At 50.7% G+C, this 16,982-nt stretch overlaps 1 protein-coding gene across 4 annotated transcripts in view; it reads right to left on the reverse strand.

Moving 5' to 3' along the window:
* Nucleotides 1-36: 36 nt before the first annotated feature.
* Nucleotides 37-16,982, reverse strand: part of LOC310892286 (sodium- and chloride-dependent GABA transporter 2) — a 37,259-nt gene continuing 20,313 nt past the window's right edge. For 2 of the 4 annotated variants that reach the window (XM_083819819.1, XM_083819818.1), the window contains 9 exons: nt 14,464-14,598; nt 6,566-6,669; nt 4,306-4,430; nt 3,740-3,852; nt 3,481-3,618; nt 2,378-2,480; nt 1,615-1,715; nt 1,036-1,206; nt 37-545 (listed from right to left, as the gene is read on the reverse strand). In XM_083819819.1, the coding sequence (XP_083675945.1) occupies nt 426-545; nt 1,036-1,206; nt 1,615-1,715; nt 2,378-2,480; nt 3,481-3,618; nt 3,740-3,852; nt 4,306-4,430; nt 6,566-6,669; nt 14,464-14,598 (1,110 nt within the window). In that variant the 3' untranslated portion in view covers nt 37-425. Of the gene's footprint in view, nt 546-1,035; nt 1,207-1,614; nt 1,716-2,377; nt 2,481-3,480; nt 3,619-3,739; nt 3,853-4,305; nt 4,431-6,565; nt 6,670-14,463; nt 14,599-16,982 lie in introns of those variants that run through there. The other 2 variants (XM_083819820.1, XR_014578013.1) reach the window with 2 other exon arrangements.

Genomic DNA, 16,982 nt, shown 5'->3' on the forward strand with positions numbered 1-16,982 from the left:
GGATGCAGGCCAGACAAAACTGAGACAGAGTGTATCTAGAGGGGAAAGACAAGGATTTAATGGAATTAATGGAGAAGCTCCCAAAGTCCAGACCAGAGCCACAGCTTTGAGACTCTCGGGCACTCTCCACTCCATGATCAGTCCTTCCTTTCTGCCCACCAGAAGGCTGGGGATGCTCAGGAACACCGGTGCTTGATCTGCCCCTTCAGAGCCCTCTCTAGGGAGAGGATTAAGGTGCATTGCTAACTCCACACAGACCATCTCCACGGCAGCCTCTCCCTCAGCCCTTCAAATCTTCCAGGGAAGGGAGCACAACCCAGAAATTCCTCTCTCCTCGGTGAGTGAAGAATCCTTGTGTTTTCCAACAGGTAGTTAAGGCTGCATAGAAACCGTCCTGGGGGGAGGGAGGGAGAGCCGCACAGGTCCTAGCAGTGAGATTCCAGATCTGTCAGCATCAGGAGGCCAGATCTGGTGGAGGGAAGGGGCAGTCCCGTGGTTGGCCTGGAAGGCAAGTCCTCAAGTGGGCAGGTGAGCTGGCGGAGCCTCTGGAAGGCAAAGGCAGGCATTGAATAAGGCCACAAGAGCAAAAGGTGACCTGGGCCCTCCCCTTCCAGTCATGGTTATCATTCATTCAGCCAGCTATCACAACCCATTCCCGAGCACTTGTGGGAGGCAGAGAACAAGCAGGGTTGGGAGTTTTCTTGGAGCAAGACTCCTGGTTGCAGTCAACGGCTGCCTCCAAATTGAGCTGAGGCACTGGAGACCTTCTTTGTCCTCACCACCTAATGAGTTTATTCCTAATGGTGCTTGCAGAGAGACAAAAGCAATAAAGTAAGGACACCAAGAGGCAACAGCCAGCTTGGAGCAGCCCTGCAGCCAGGCAGAACTCAATAAAACCAACAGTTTCACTGTAGCAATGAACTCATTCAATTGATTTATTCTAGGCTCCTTACTAATTAACCAGCAGCACACAAAAAAACCCCTTGCAAGGCTGGACTTCAAGACAGCAGCACAGCCCTGATCCCAGAGCCTCACCTCTCTGAGGGAGCCTTTGATGGTGGAGAGCTTGTAGACGATCCAGAGAGGGATGCACACCATGGAGGAGAGGGCCAGCAGCCAGCCTAGGGTGTCCCCCCACCACGGGTACACGTACTTCTTGTTGTAGGTCAGTGGGGTGTATTTGATCAGAGAAAACAAGAAGGTTGCCTGGCAGGGTGGAAGAAACCAAGAGAAAAAGTGCAAGAAAATCAACTGTTAGTGAAAATATGTCTTCCTGGTGACTCCACACCTGCACAGATTTTTATGGTAACAAAGAGCTCCCTGGGACAGAAACAGAGGAGACACCAGTCAAAACAGCTTTGCTACGGCAGTCCCCATGCACAGCACCAAGGAGCTCACCCCAGCAGTAGACACCTCTGTCACTGTTCATCTGGGCCCTTCTCCCCATTGCTTAGCCCCACACCTGACCCCAAACGTCACAAACACGTGCAGAACAACAGGCTACATAACCCTCTACACATATGTACACCCCTCCATATATACAAATGTATATCTCAGAGGCACCCAGCTCTGCCCACCTCCCTCCCCACACCTCTTCTTCCCGTGGGCTCTCACCATGCAAACTGCTGGAGTGATGAAAAGCCAACAGTATTTGATGATGGGCCATGGCCGGTAGCCGATCATGTCTTCAATGTTATCGTAGAAACGCTCAGCACCTGTAGGAGAAGGGAAGGATGCCTCACTGCTACCAGGGAACAAGGACAGCAGGGTCTGTGAGTCCCAGGGAAGATGGCGAGTGGGGTCCCTGCTTCACCACCATTTGGGAGCTCCCCAGAAGATGAGGCAGTAACCTCAGCATAGCCAAAAACCCTGCTGGGGAGCTCTACGAGGAGGAGTGTGGCCAACTTTAGTCCATGTCCTGGACCCCGGATCAAATCAGTGGGTCACCAGGGCCAGCCCCTCAGCTGGCATCTCCTGTGCAAGGACATGACCCCAGGCTATGACCTGAACCCAGGTTTTATCCATCTCCTGTGAATATCAAGGCTGAGAGAGGTCTCTCAAAAATGCTGGGGGATCTCAGATGCCTGTATGCACAGGCTGGAAAATCACCTCACAACCAGCTCCACATCCCTAAGGAAGGAGGGCCTCAAAAGCAGGGGCACGTAGGAACACGCTGGGGATATCTGCCAAGCAGATCCCCCAGGGCTTTGCTGTGAGGAAGACCCCACCAGCTGAGTCCATGGGCACCAAAGCACGTGTTTAGAGGGCTGCCTTGCACTGCGAAGCACTTGCCAAGAGGAGTTATGGACCGGCACGTTGAGGATGGGGAAAGCAGATTGAGAGAGCAGATCTGGGGACCCTCCTGGTTCATACTCACCATAGACCCAGGCGATGCAGAGAGTCTCGAAGATGGCCACAAAGAGCAGGCACATGCCACTGGCAGCATAGTAATCAAAGAGCTGGAAGACATACATCCCACCCTGGGAAGGGCCAAGCGGGCAGCGAGGCGAGGTGGGGAGGGAGAGAGGGGAAAGGAGTCAGGCACAGGCCAAGAGCTCCAGCCAGAGCAGGAAACGAACTCAGCATCTTCCCCAGAGCTGCGGGCACCTCCCTCTAACTGGGGCACAGTTTGAGCTAACAGCAAAGGCCACATCCCTTCTACTCAAGGCCTGATGGAGACGTGGCAGCCCTAGGAGGCTCCCTGCTGCCAGGAGCCTCTGCAACCCTTCAGCCCAGAGCAGGGCAGGAGAGGAGAGGGGAAGTGACCGTCAGAGACGGTGGGGGTATTTTAGGACAAGACAGGTGTTTCATCACCCAGTGCCACAAACCAGTCTACAAATTGGGCCTGCAGGTTTGTCCAGGCACAAAGCTGCAGGTGAAACGTTATTTTAGTGTAATTTTGAAAAGGCTGTCCTTTGAACACAAAAGATGCAAATTGTAAAGGGCATCGTGGCAGCACCAACCCCAAGACACACAGACTGCCAGGAGGACTCAAAGGTTTTAGAGCAGAACAGTTTTAACTCCGAGGCAAATAATCACAATGGGAATATACAGAGAAACAGTGTAATAGAAATGAGACATGCTCAGTCTCACTAGATTTTCCATCCATTTTCCACCTAGGTCTGTACAGGAGGAAAGAGAAGGACAAAAGCTCTCCCCGAACCACGCAACAGGCTAGAGCGGTAAAGGTTTGGCTCATATAGAGATAAATCTGTAACCAAAATATTGGCTGTCCAGAGCTCCAATTATCGGTCCTGGCAGGAGAGCTGTCAGGGCTGTGACTGGCACAAGGGCTGAGGACTGGAAGCAAAAATGCGAATGCCGTGGGGAAGGGCAGGGCAGGGCATGGCAGCCTCCCCCAGGCACTGGGCAGCAGGATGGGGCTCACCAGTGAGCACGTGGCCCCAGCATGGACCCCACCATCCTCCAGGCGCCCTCAGACCCAGTGAGCACCATGTGGGTGGTCTGAGCCCAAAATACCTCGGTGAGCATCACCAGCCCGACCAGGTAGGAGAGGACGGAGACCAGCAGGATGAGGGTCTCCCGGCGGTTCTTCTTGCGGAAGATGGTAGGATACATGTCGACAAGAGCTGTGACGAGGCTCTCCACGCAGACGAACTGCAAAAAGCAGAGATCCCACCTCTGTCAGCCCATCTCAAACCTCCTCCCCAGCACCCCCTGCACTTCCACTGGCCAAGTTCAATCCCATCTTGAAGGGACAGTGGCCCTGCACCTTTACCTGGCTGTCCAGTCCCAGCAAAACAACCATCAGGAAGAAGAAGCAGGCCCACAGCGGGGAGAAGGGCAGCATGACCACAGCCCGAGGGTAGGCGATGAATGCCAGGCCAGGCCCTGCGGGGAGAAGGGCTTCAGAGCAGGCAGCAGCACGGCATGGCACGGCACGGCTGGTGCAGGCCCACACGGCCAAGAGCCATGCGGGAAACCCAGGCTCCTCATGGGGCAGAGGAGGTCCTGAGGGGAGGGAGGGAGGGAACGGAGGCACAGCAAGCCATGGCCACATCACTGCTGTGAGGGCTGGGAGCCATGCAGGCCCTGAGCCCAGCACAAGCCATGCAGGCACCTCAGCCCTACGGGAGAGACACTGACCTCAAGAAAAGGCCATTGCATCGTAATGTCTCATGAGTGGGCATCTGTTTCTCCGTGGCTTTTGGAGGCACAGAGCAGAGCTGCCCACTAAGATGGGGACTTGCAGTGCAACACCGCTCAGCCTGGGGCGAGTACCTGGCCCAGGGGACAACCAGCAGCCCCCTGTGACCCCAACACCCCACCACGGCCCGCACTCACCTGACTCGGCCACCTCGGCGATGGGCACACCCTGCTCCCCCGCCATGAAGCCCAGGATGGAGAAGATGGCAAAGCCGGCCACGAAGCTGGTGCCGCTGTTGAGGAAGCAGAGGGCCACGCAGTCCCTGGAGGAGGGGGCACAGCATCAGCCAGAGGTCCAGGTGTGACCCACACCCCACAGCAGCCCCCCCTGTCCCACCCTGGCCACTGACCCATAAGATAGACTTGCTACACATCTAAATGCCTAATTTTTTTTTTCTCTCTCTCTCTCTTCTGATCCCTCCTGTGGGGGAGAGTGCCAGAGATTATTTCTGTCTGAGACGGGGGAATTTATTTTTTCTTAATAGATTTCTCAGACCAGTTACAATGTTCTGGGCTCTCAGCACTACTAGATATATCCTGGTCCTCGCATTATGAGAAAAAGATGAACAGAGCCATCCAATTTATGTTCTCTGATCTATTCCCTTTTGTCTCTGTTTCATCTCATTCCCATCCATCTACTTGTTAAACTAAACATTGCTTATCTATCCAATTCTTTTTTATGCTCCAGTCTCCCCAGGCCTCCTGTGGCGGCAGCCCTGGGGACAACACTAACATTTGCAGCGTCTTTCCAAAATAGTCTGAACTAAACTGAACACACCCTTCCGGCATTTCATGGCCTACTCTGACTCTGTTAACTGCTACTCTGCAAATCCAGTGTGATTTTCTCTACCAGTCTTTAGATCTTTAGCATCTGGGGGGCTTCACACTCCTCCCTGCACATGAACTAGAGCTAGTCACGGTCTGCAAACATTTCTGGAGATAAAGCAGAGTGCACACAGAACCCCCACACCACACATGTAGCTCAAATTATTCCCCCCAAACCACAGCACTTTGCATGGTCAAGGACTGCCCATCACCTAACACCGTTTTACACTAACTTGCATTTATTTCAAATGTTTTTTCTTCCTTCCTAGTGTTCCTTCCCTCTTTTTCCCAGATGTATGTATGAGGTCATTGCCTCCTTGGAAAAGCATGGGCTGGAAGATGTTCTCCAGTCACCTGGCAGGTGGGAAGGGGAATCATGCTGGGGAGTGAGACGTGGGAAATGGCCAGAGCAAAAAGGAGTCCCCCACATTTTCACCCTAAAGGAAGCTGGGGAGATCTGATGATGTCCCTTATCATCCCAGAGAATGAGAAACAGCCCATGCTCTTTGGTGCCATCTTGGAGATGACCTCTTTGTAAAACTCCTTACAACTTTACTGCTCAGCAGCCCCTCCATGTCACATAACCAGACTGGAGATGCACACAGATAATGACCAAGGACATGCAGCAGGCCAGGGTCAGTCTGTTCTCTTTTCTCTTCCCACAGCTTTCTCTCTGAGAACTGCACCTGATAGAAGGGACACGAAAAGGAAGAGAGGTCCCAGCCCAGCTGCTGGAGCAAGTGGGTTAACACCTCCCTACAGCAGGTGTTAACTTCTAAGGTGAAGAGAAAGATGCCAAGCTAGGACCACATGGTGGTTTGCCAGGACCTTCCACAGCAATGACAATAAATTTGAATTTAAAAGGTGTGGGGAGAACCCAGTACCAAGAGCAACATGGTCAGCATGAGAAAGGGTGAGAAGGGAGGCAGGTAGGTTTTTTGAGCTCTTCCCCTCACACTAGCTTTTTGCCTCTGGAGATGTGGCTCCAGTTGCTGGATACATCTGAGCAAAATGAGCTTATTTTCACCTGACCACTTCAACTTGAAAGTCTGATTCAGCATGGGCAGAGCACATGGGAGATAGGAGTCACACCTGCAGGTTTATTTACAGACCACAGATAGCATGTAGGCACCCAGAGCACCGATAACTGTACAAGACACTAGGTCCAAATGAACCTCCGGAGGGTAAACTGCAAGGTGAAAGGACTCCAGTCTAGAGCCACTTGATCTGACAGCTCTGCTTCCCCTTCAGCACCCATGTAAGTAGGGGACATCGAGGTGTGGGGTCACAAAGCCAGTGAGGAGGATCTGGCTTTGATGGTTTTTATATGGTGTGGAAGATGGAATTTGTCATCTGTGACACAGACAGAAAGTTCTGGACATTCCCCTTGGGTACAAAGCACAGAGAACTGGATTTGAGGAAAAAACACATGGAAAGAGTTTCCTTACGCCTTGAGTAGAAATGGAAAGCATGACACTTCAAAAGGCCAGTAGCCTCCAGCAGCTCACCAGCCTATTTGCACTGATGTTGAGGGAAGGGAAGGCTCAAGGCAGCAGAGCCGTGCTCCAGTTACCTGTAGCAGTTGTTATGGTATTTGTTATAGCTGCCCAGAGCTGTCAGGCATCCCAGACAAATTGCATACGAAAAGAAGATTTGAGTACCTGCATCCATCCAGACCTGCAAGGGAGATGCAAACACAGGTAAGACAAGGCCAGCACAGAGCACAGACGCTGCACCGATGGGAGGGGGCAGAGCCCCAGGGGCCACCATAAGCAGCAGAAAGATCAGCGCTCGGGTAGTCAGCAACACCCAGCATTTGAACAAGCCTTTGCTAGGAACAGGCTACACAGTGCCAAGAGTTACCGTGCTCCATGAAGCACCCTGGGGGTGATAAGAGTGCCAAGGGGAAGGGATGCAGCCAGAGCCTTGCAAATCCACGGCACATACAGCTCTTCATTGTCATCTCTGTCTTCCTCAGACAAATCTGCAGAAAACTGTGATTCTCCAGAGTCTCCTGGCAGCGAGAGACTGGGTGAATGCTATCCAGGAGAGCTGAAGGAGCCCTCTCTGCCAGCAGAGAAAGGCGACGTGATTTGGGCAGGCAAGGTCTCCAATGGGTGGCACAGGTACATGCTGATGGTGGCCCTTTGCTCCAAGACCTTGGAACATTAAAGGCTCCAAAATGTTAAAGCGAATTAATCAAAGGGGAGGGGAGTATAAGAAATAAACAGAGTTGTTTGCCCAGGACAGCTCTTAAAAGAAAATACAAGAATGATGTTAGTGCCATGAAGCCCCTCTGAACTCCACTTCGATCTCTCTGTCAAGAGCATGTCCTGGTGCTCAGAGGCTGACATTTGTCAATGCCAAATTTGATTTGAAAGCCTAGCTGTGTGCAGTCACTGCTGCAGCCACAGCCACTCTCTTCTGCAGAGAACAGCAAAAGCAGGAACCAACAGTGAGGAATGAAGCAATGACAAAGATTATTAATTAACCCCTCTACTGTCTAACATCTTTCTTCCTAGAGGGTTTATAAAATAGAGATAAAGCAATCATTCAATCAATGCTGAAGTGCAGCCACCTTCTAGAGACAAAAGGGAAGGTAGTCAGGAAAGGAAAGCAGAAGGAAGTTGTTAATGGGACAAGTTTAATGCGAAGAGTCTCCAAGTGGAGCAGCAGTGCTGGTGAGTCCTCAGACAAACACCCGCCTTGCTCAGGGCCCTGCCCCAAGATGTCTTCTGAGGAGAACAGAAACCAACAGAAAGCACTGCAATGGTTTCGGTGACTCAGAGTAACACCTGTACCTTGCCAACAACGGCTTCATGTCCTGAGGGGCAATGGTCAGCCCAGTGCTGCATGAGCCAGCAACACCACCAGCTAGGGCACGCTGGTGAAGCCGCTTTCCCCGGCTGTCCTGCAAGCAGCTTGGCTAACGTTCAGCCCTACCTTCTTCTCGTCAGTCACAGGGAGTCAGATCACGTCTTTGATTTGTAGAATGGGAAGAGACAGACGATGCGGTTGGATGGGAACAGCTAGTTCTGGAAAACGTCGTTGACCTCAATGAATTTTACTTGTTTTAGAGGGATGGAATAGGGAGGCAGGTTTAGAGACCGAAGTGATAGCTCATTATTGCATTTCAGAAACATTGGAAAAAACAAGGCCTTTTTGTTTTGTTTTGTTTTTACAAATAATTCCTAAAGAATCATTGTGCTTGTGGGCAGCCAGGGCATGGCCTTTGCTTTTCTGCTGCTTTTGGGGCACAGCAAGGCACTGATGTGGGCTGGCCCAGCTGACACCTTTGCATCAATAGTTTAAGCATCTTTTCACAGGACAGGGTGGAAAGTTTTATTAGGTTTGTGTTTTTTTTTTTTAATTTATTTTGCTGTTCCTTGCTAGAGCTCTGTGTTTTTTTTCATCAAATTCTAACTTGAATCCCCCTCTCTTGTGTTTTTTTGAAGCCCTTTTAGTTCCATTTGTTGAGGTAACAAGACTTTTGCCATCAAATGGCACCCTTGCCATAACATTGGACTCAGTTGCCCAGCTTCAAACAGATTTAACAGTGGACAGAAACCTCAAAGATACCAACTACCTATGAATTTCACAACAACCAGGGAACAAGAAAGACTCAGGGTCCCCTCTGAGAGGGAATCTACAGGGAGGAACAGTCAGACAGTGTTAAATATCAGACAAATCACACAAGCAAGAGACATGAGAAACATCCCAAGGGCAGGAAAAGAAATGGTGCTTTACCAGACATGGTAGAAGTCAAATACCAAGACACCAAGCTTCATTAGCTCTGTGGCTCACAAAGTGGCTTGTTTCTACATCCATCAATGCCCCTGATGTGCAGCAGAGACCAGCATGGAGTCTGCAGGCTCCTGCTCCGCTGCCTGCTCTTTCCAACACAACACCCCCGGGGTGCATATCCAAAGGGATATCTGTGGGGAATGCAGGACCTGCCTCAGCACATGTTCCCATCTGAAGCAAGGCAGCATGTGAACCAGTGTAAATAAAGCTAAATGTGGCTTGTGGAGCTTATGGTCCTACTCAGCATAACCGTGAACACCAGCTTAGGTTGTATGCAGTTTTATTTCCTATTTTAAGAGGCTACTGAAGCTCTTGGGCCAAAGACCAGCCACCTTTCCCTCTTTTCCAGTCCCTTGGCAGTTCCTAAATTACTTGAGGGCTGACATACTCCACCAGGACTGATGCCATGGGTGCTCCTGACCCACCTGTGATGGAGCTGAGCAGCACAACCCAGGACCTGGGGTCGGAAGAGTCCCCAGCCCACCTCTCGTCCAGCCTCCTCCTCAAGCCCCTCGTGAGAAGCACGGCTCTCCCCCCAGCCCTGCAGTCTCACGGGGGCTATACACAGCAGCCACCCCTGGAAACAACAGCCCAAATCTGCCCTCCCCGAGCTGCTGCCTGTGCTCATTCCCCTCCCTGCTGTGACTCAGAGAAATGTTCTTTTCAGTCCTTCCAAGACCCCCCCTCTTCCTCCCACACTGCTGATCAACAGCCTCTCATTATTTTAATATTTCCACTCTGACTAAAGGGGTTTGATGGGGTCACAGAGGGCTCTCTCTTTCCCCTGCAGAAAATCTTGCTGCTGTTCTCTGACCGCCGCTCCCAAAGAAACTGGTGAAGTTCACCCTGTTGTTCAGATTTCACCAGCACATTGGCGGCCTGGGTATTTTGATGAGATTGCTGTCTGCAGTTTTCTAAGCCATCCAGTTTATTTAATTCATAATTCAATTTCCTTGAACATGTTGTTTACTCCAGTCTGTAATAACCTCCTACTCTCTGTTTTTAACCAAAGCCTTCACACCTGAGCTGCAGTTATCCAAGATAGTTATGGCCTATCAGAGGACATTTTCCTTCCTCCCTTAATTTTCTCAGCAATATTCGCTTTATTATATGTGCTAGAATTTAATAGCCCCCTGTACTGAAACAGATCCTTCCTTGGGAAGACCTCAAAGCACTTACAGATAATAACACAGACCATTTCAGAACAAAATACTGCTGAACCCCAGTGTGCCTATGTCATACATCAAGCGCAGGTGCTGTGCTGAGAACTGCCAAGCTGCCCCCACCGGCCAGCAGAGAGGACTCAGCACAGAGCACACACAGGGCAAAAGCCAGGCAAGCCTTCACCTGCAGCACGGTGAGCACTTCTTTTGAGGGCTGTGCGGGGTTAACTGGCCACCTCCTTCACCTCTCCCATCCCTCCTTAGGCACAGCAACCAGGTGAGGAAGAAAAACCCAGATCCGTGGTTATTTCTGAAGTAGGCCATTCCCTGCCCGCACAGGCAGCAGAGGGGACTGTGCAAGGGTGGCAGGCATGGCAAGGGCACAGAGGCCAGAGCTGTAGCAAAGAGGAAGGTTTGTGGAGCTGCCCCTCAATCCCCTGCTGAAATCGTGAGATGTGTCCAGCCTTCATCTCAGGAAAAGCCTCCATGGGCTCTTGCTGCATACAGAGATAGGATCCCCTCCTCCAGCTCAGTTCCCCACTGCTGTAGGATTCCCAGGGTTTCACTTCAGGATGCCCAGGTCACAATTCCCAGATTATTGCCTTCCTCCTTCATTCAGGACTGGCACGTGTGCACTCAGGGTCCCCACGACACCCCACCAGCTCACACCGACCTCCTGCACCCCCCTGACGACTGACATTTTACACCCAGGTGAGCTCCCCCACTGCTGGGCTTCCTTTAAACACTGCAAGAAAACAAACAGGTTCTGGTTCATCCCCAAAAGCACAGCTGCCCACCCCGGGGGTGTGCAAAGGGGCAAGGGATGATCCTGGCCCCCAGGCTTTATGGTTCTGCCCAAAGACAAACACGTTGCCTTCAGAAAGGGGACGTGGGGGGCCGGCAGCAGCGCGGCATGGGTGTGCAGAACTGAGTTAAAGGCTTGCTGGGAAAAGAAACAAATAAGGGGAACAAATAATATTTAGCAGGCCCACAGTCGCCTTTCCCTCTTGCTGGGAACCAGCGGCTCTCGCTGGCAGTGGAGCAACAGCAGGAGGGGCCTGAATTGGAAGGGGTTTGGGGGCTCTGACCCCTTCCCTTGGCTGGGGGGCCCATGATCAAGCAGTCCTTGGCCCTGCCGCTGCCTCCTGGCCCCAGGGTCCACAGGAGAAGTGTCTCCTTATAGAGAGCTCTGTCATTACACAAAGGCTTTCTGAAGCTCGCAGGGTAAAGCACAAGCACACGCAGCAAGACAGCGTGTTTTCTGGAAGTTTCGGGAGAAAACAAGAGTGGGAGGTCCTGGGCATGTTCTGAGAAGCACTTGCTGTTTGTGCAGAGAGGGAGATGCTCAGAGGCTGCTGAGCTTTACTCCTTCATTCTCACTCACCAAACCTAATGAAATTTAGCTAAAAATGACTGATACCAGAGCGAAAAGAGACCATTATATTTCTTCTCTTTCAAGCAAACCCAAGCACACTGCTGGCACTTTCTGCACCAAGCCCATCAGCTCTCTCCTCAAGCCTGTCCATTACAATGGTGTCTGGTCATGGTACAAAAGCATCGAGTGATGGACAGCCTGCCAGCACTGGAGGAAAGCTGCTCCAGTGACAAGTTTCTCACACTTAACACTTATTTTTAGTCTGAATTCCTCTCATTTCAGCCTCCTGCTATTGGATCACACTGTGCATCTCCCTCCATAATCACATCAGGAAATCCCCAGTGTTACCTTACTGAAATAAACAATTGATAAAATTGCCACAAAGATCATTGTGAAGGGCAGAGTGAGCAAATGTGGAAGTGGTGAAAAACCTCAAGACCCCCTTTCTGTTAAACCACAGCCTGAACTATGAAAAGCGTAGGAAGTTTCTGGAGCTCCAAAAATGCAGTCAAGGAGGGGGAAAAAGATTCGGGCTTAGTAATTGGCTAGCATACTAATACAAAGATACTAAATATTATGCAACTTTAATATATATATATATGAGGTTGCTTTATTTGGAGGGGGGGAATTTTAATTTTGGGGCATACAGTTCAAAATCAATTTTCTCTCTGGTGGTTTTGCTGTTATCTGCTTGTATTTGAGCAGAATTGGATTCTATTATGCAAAACTTCTGGTTAGCAGGTTCTCTGTATAGTCTGGTCTTCCTATACATCAAATATTTTGCATCTGATGTTTTAATTATAAACATTTTATAAATTGGGAAGATGAAGGCGTGGGAAGATTTAGGGAATTACAGACTTTATGGCCAGAAGAGACCATTATCAACCAGGTCTCATGCACAGGATTTCACACTTCGGTCCAAGGTCATTGGGCAAGTGATAAGCAATGATTTCCACACACGGACACTTAATCACTTCTCAGCTGCTTCTCCCCTAGCAGAATCTGCTAAATAATTCATCTCCTCTTTTGACGTATGTTTTCATATACTTTTAAGCAGTTACCCTTTTGTCCCCTTGTGTATCGTTTGCCCTTCATGTAAAGCTCCCCTTAAGACTCCTTGTCACAAAGCTCAAATCGAAGAGGTTATTTTGATTATTTTTATTTCAAATCTCCAGCATCCCTTCCCAGGAACTGCAGAACCTTGCATTTTTCCAGGCAGCGCCGGACTGCGGGTAAACAATCACAGCCTGCTGCCTTGTGAGCGCAAATCAATTATAATCGACTTGGCCCAGCCGGCTGGCAGGGCTCGTGCTGTCCTTGCACGGCAGGCAGGGGCACGGCCGTGCACACGCGGGGCACTAACCCTTACCTTCCCTCTCCAATGGGAGAACAAAGGAGAAACCGCAAGCTGTGCTACCTGGCTTGGTAAGATAGCTAAAGCACACTGTAGGAAGGCAACCAGTGCTACTGATTCCACCTTTCCTTCCCCAAAAGCAAAGCATTTGTCAGAGAATGATGGTGTCTGTGGTGTGTTGGGGAGGGGGGAGCAGAGCTCGTGCGCTGAAGGGTCACAGCACATCCGCCCGTGCAGTGGCGTTTTCCAAGCTGGAAGGAAGCCGTGCTTCCAAAGGTCAGGCTGTAATCGGGACAGAGCTCACAGGACTCAGCGAGCAGCAGCAGACCATGCCCTGCCTGGAGGGGTTCGGTGCTGTCCCCTTGGGGATGCAGGCACAAAGACCACAGGGCTTTGCATAAGCTGGGGAGCGCCTTTCGAAAATGGCATCTCGGTGCAGAAGGCCCTCACACTGCAACAACACAAAGGGAGCCACACACAGTGCTACCACAGGCCTGTCCTTGTGCTCCTGGGTGTTTTGGAAAAGCCCCTTCCAACCATGCCGCACCTTCCCAGGGAGGGAGAGCTGTCCTACCCACCTCCTCCCCACGGGCAAGGGGACAGCACGAGAGAAGCCAGCACTGCAAAACTAAGCTTTTCAGCCACTGCTTAGGCACACAGCTGACCAGAGAGTGACTTCCAGAAAGCTGAGCAGGAACTCTGAGCACTGCACAAATGACACAAACCAGACCACCTTCAGCTGCAAACCGGAAACTCGCGCTTAGCTCCCCAGATGGGAAGCCCTAAGTCAAACCGGATCACCCAGAGCCACACCGCACCAGTGGCACCAGCAAGGCCAGGGGTCCCCAGCAGCCCTGGCACACCATCACCCCCACCCCAGGGACCCTCGCTCCTCTCATCAGCTGGAGCTGCCCCTGCTTGCAAAATTAACACCAAAGGCAGCAGCGGGGCTAGAGCAGGAAGGGTTAACAGGGTTACGAGGGGTTTTGCTGGCCTATTTTCCAGGCAGGCACCCTTTAATCTCCTTTGGAAACACCTTCGCACAAAGGCTGGTACAGCAGCTCAGCAGGAGCCAGGATTTAACGTGGAAGAACTTGTCCCAAAGAGATTAACAGCAGCGGTCGGGTGCCGACCCTCTGTTTCTGCAGGCAGGAATTTCTCGATGGGGACAGGGAGGCAAGGAGGGCAGCCAGGTCCCAGGGGTGCACAGAGCCATCCTCCTCCTCTTCCTCCTCCTCCCCATGTGCTGCAGTGCTGCAGCAGCACAGGGGTCTCCCCAAGAAATGGGGGGTTCAGCTGGAACTGCTCTCACGGAGGGTTTAATCTGCCACCTCTGCCCATGCCCCTGGGTAGTTCAGACCCAGCTCAGGCTAGAAAATACAGCAGGGGAGAGGTGAAAGCTGAGGGTGAGAGAGCATGGGGACCCCCCAGTATCTACCCATATCACAGCTCTGCCTTATGCCCGGGAGGGTGAAAGAGGAGACAGACAGAATAAACTGGAAGAAAAAGAGTGGGAAGGCATTGGTTAGGCATCGGAACGGGTTGCCCAGGGAGGTGGTGGAGTCACCATCACTGGGGGTGTTCAAGGAAAGGTTGGACGTGGTGCCTGGGGACATGGGTTAGTGGGTGACATTGGTGGTTGGACCTGATGATCTTGGAGGTCTTTTCCAACCTTAATGATTGATTCTATGATTCTATGAAAAGGAAAAAGAAGTGGACAGCCACAGGCATCCATGCAAGCACAGCTCAGCCATTTGGCTCCCCACTGTCCTTACCTGGGGGTCCCCGAGGCGACTGAGGTCTGGATAAAGGTAAAAGAGGATTCCCTGGGATGCCCCAGGCAGGGTGACTCCCCGGATCAGCAGAACCACCAACATGAGGTACGGGAATGTGGCCGTGAAATACACCACCTGGGAGGAGGACGAGAGGACAGGTATGAGCGCACCAAGCACCTTGCTTTAGCCTGCAGTGGGAAGAAATGTATTTTTATGTGTGTCCAGGAAACCTGGGTCATGGCATGGTGTGTCTGGAGCCAGAGAAAACCTTTCTAGTCCTAGGAGAGATACAGAGCATGAGCTAGGCTATCAGCAGCCTGTCATCAGAGCAGCCCCACTGAAGGCAGCAGCAATACCTGTGTGCACCAGCAAAGGACCTGCACATCCCCACCCCAAGTACAGGGCTGAGTCACATGCACAGAACATAGACGTAACCTCCCATCTGGGGACAACTGAGGTGTTTTCAGGACTACTCAGGCACCGCATTGTGGTCTGTTTCCCACACAGTTAAAACCAAAGCTGAGGGCTGATGTAGCCTCACCAGCAATTTGGGTAGTGTTTTTAATGCCTCTGCATGGCCACCACACCTTCAAGACTTATTGACCACCGTGCAAACACTTGTTCAGCTCGTTGTATCTGGGACAGTAAAGAAACGCTGCTCCTTCAGGGTTTTCCTGCGTGGTTGTGCAGAGCAAGGTTTTGCCTTCGCCTTAATGCTACCCAACAGCTCTTTTCTCAGCTTTGGCAGTTACGCACCAAAGAGCTAAAGCACTTCTCTAGAGGAGCTGCAATATGTGATGCTGTGAAATGATCTGTTTCTCATGCCTGCCCATCCATCTAGAACAAGCTGTTTCCAAATCCACCTAAAGCCCACCATCCCTTAGTGGTGGTGGCAGCCTCTGTCACTGCTACAGCAGTTTCTGCAGCAGAAGAGGTACTGCCAGCAATGGGAGGATGATTTGCCTGGACAACACAACCACTGCTTCTCTTCCCTGGATAATCCTTATGGATCCAAGTAGTGAATCAAAAAGAGATTTCTTCTGGACCCACCCTGATATACTCCATCTGAGTAAAGCGTCCAAAGCACCTGACACTGCCATGGGTCCAAGCTGAGATACAGACTGTAATTCAGTTTTGTGATGTGGAAGGACAGAAGGATTTGAGAGATCCCACCCTTGAAAAAACAAACTACTAGGTTATCACCTCAGCCTATAGCCCCAATATCTCCATGCATTTCATGTGTCTTGCTCCATATATCACAGCAGTCTTGGGGAATGCCACAGATAGAAGTGAAAAACACCTCCTTGCTGGGGCTCAAGACTGTCTGAGGCATCTGTGTTAGCAGCTCCATCCCTGTCCCTCTGAATCTGCATCCTGGACATTGAAGGAGCCCAGGGACATCATCCTTCAACACCAGCAAATGCCATTATTCATTTCAGTCTCAAAGTTTCAAGAAGACTCTGATTTAGAGCTTCTCAGTGACAGTTAATCAAATCTACAGGTCCTGAGAGTTTAACAGTCATCCCTGTACTTGCCACAAAACCAAATTATTGCTTTGGGATATGGCAGGATGAAAGTCTAATCTTTCTCAGCTTGTGAAAGCAAGATTAAAAACAAAAACCTTAAAGACAACCCATTGACTTTGAACCTTAGTGCATATTCCTCCAGGATGGCAGGTTGCACATTCTCAGACAGATCTCTAAAACGCAGCAGTTTTAGGGGCTCTGTACACAACCTGGTTGTTCTCTGGTACACGGTTCAGATCTTGGTAATGCCCTGTGTGCCTGCAAGAACTCGCGTGTTAAGCTTTTCACTCAACAGCCACTCACATCTGCACTGAGACCAGCAGCCTGAATTTGGAGAAGGTTTTCTTGGATGGAGAGTGCCAAACTTCTATCTAACAACACAAACATCTGGATCCAATGAGACATTACTCAACGCTTGGCTCAGACCCAATCTTTTTATTTCTCGGGCATTGTTAGCACTAACTACATCACTAGGAACCTTGCCGAGATCAGTGTGATCATTCTGTCACATGCTGGTCAACAACATCCAGGGTTTTATTTGAACCTGATCCACATGCCTCGGCAAAGTGATTCCATCTGTGACAACCTCCTGCATCTGCGAGTGCTCCCTGGGGACAGGCAGTCCCTGCATCCAAGGATGCAAACCGCTGCAGAACTGCTCTGTCCAGGGCGATTTCAGTTCAGGGGCTGATAAACCAATGGGCAGTGTTTCTCCACTGGAAGAAGGGTTCTGTTTTTCAGGTGGTAAAATCTCATCATCGTTAGTCCTTTTAGCTAAGAAGCGTTTGCATTTTACATAGAACTTGTATCTAAAATAGATTGAATTTGTTCTCGGCACTTCCCACACTATGTTTGCTGTATCTTAGTATCATATTTGCTGTTATTATACTGCCTCTGCTTTCTTTTAGTAGGCCACCACAGCAAGCAGTTGCTCTTTTCTTCTAATTTTACTCCATGGAAACCAGAAAACATCATCTCTGCAAGCTGCTTGAT

Source organism: Anser anser (assembly GCF_964211835.1).
Source record: "Anser anser genome assembly, chromosome: 1".
Lineage (NCBI taxonomy): Eukaryota > Metazoa > Chordata > Aves > Anseriformes > Anatidae > Anser > Anser anser.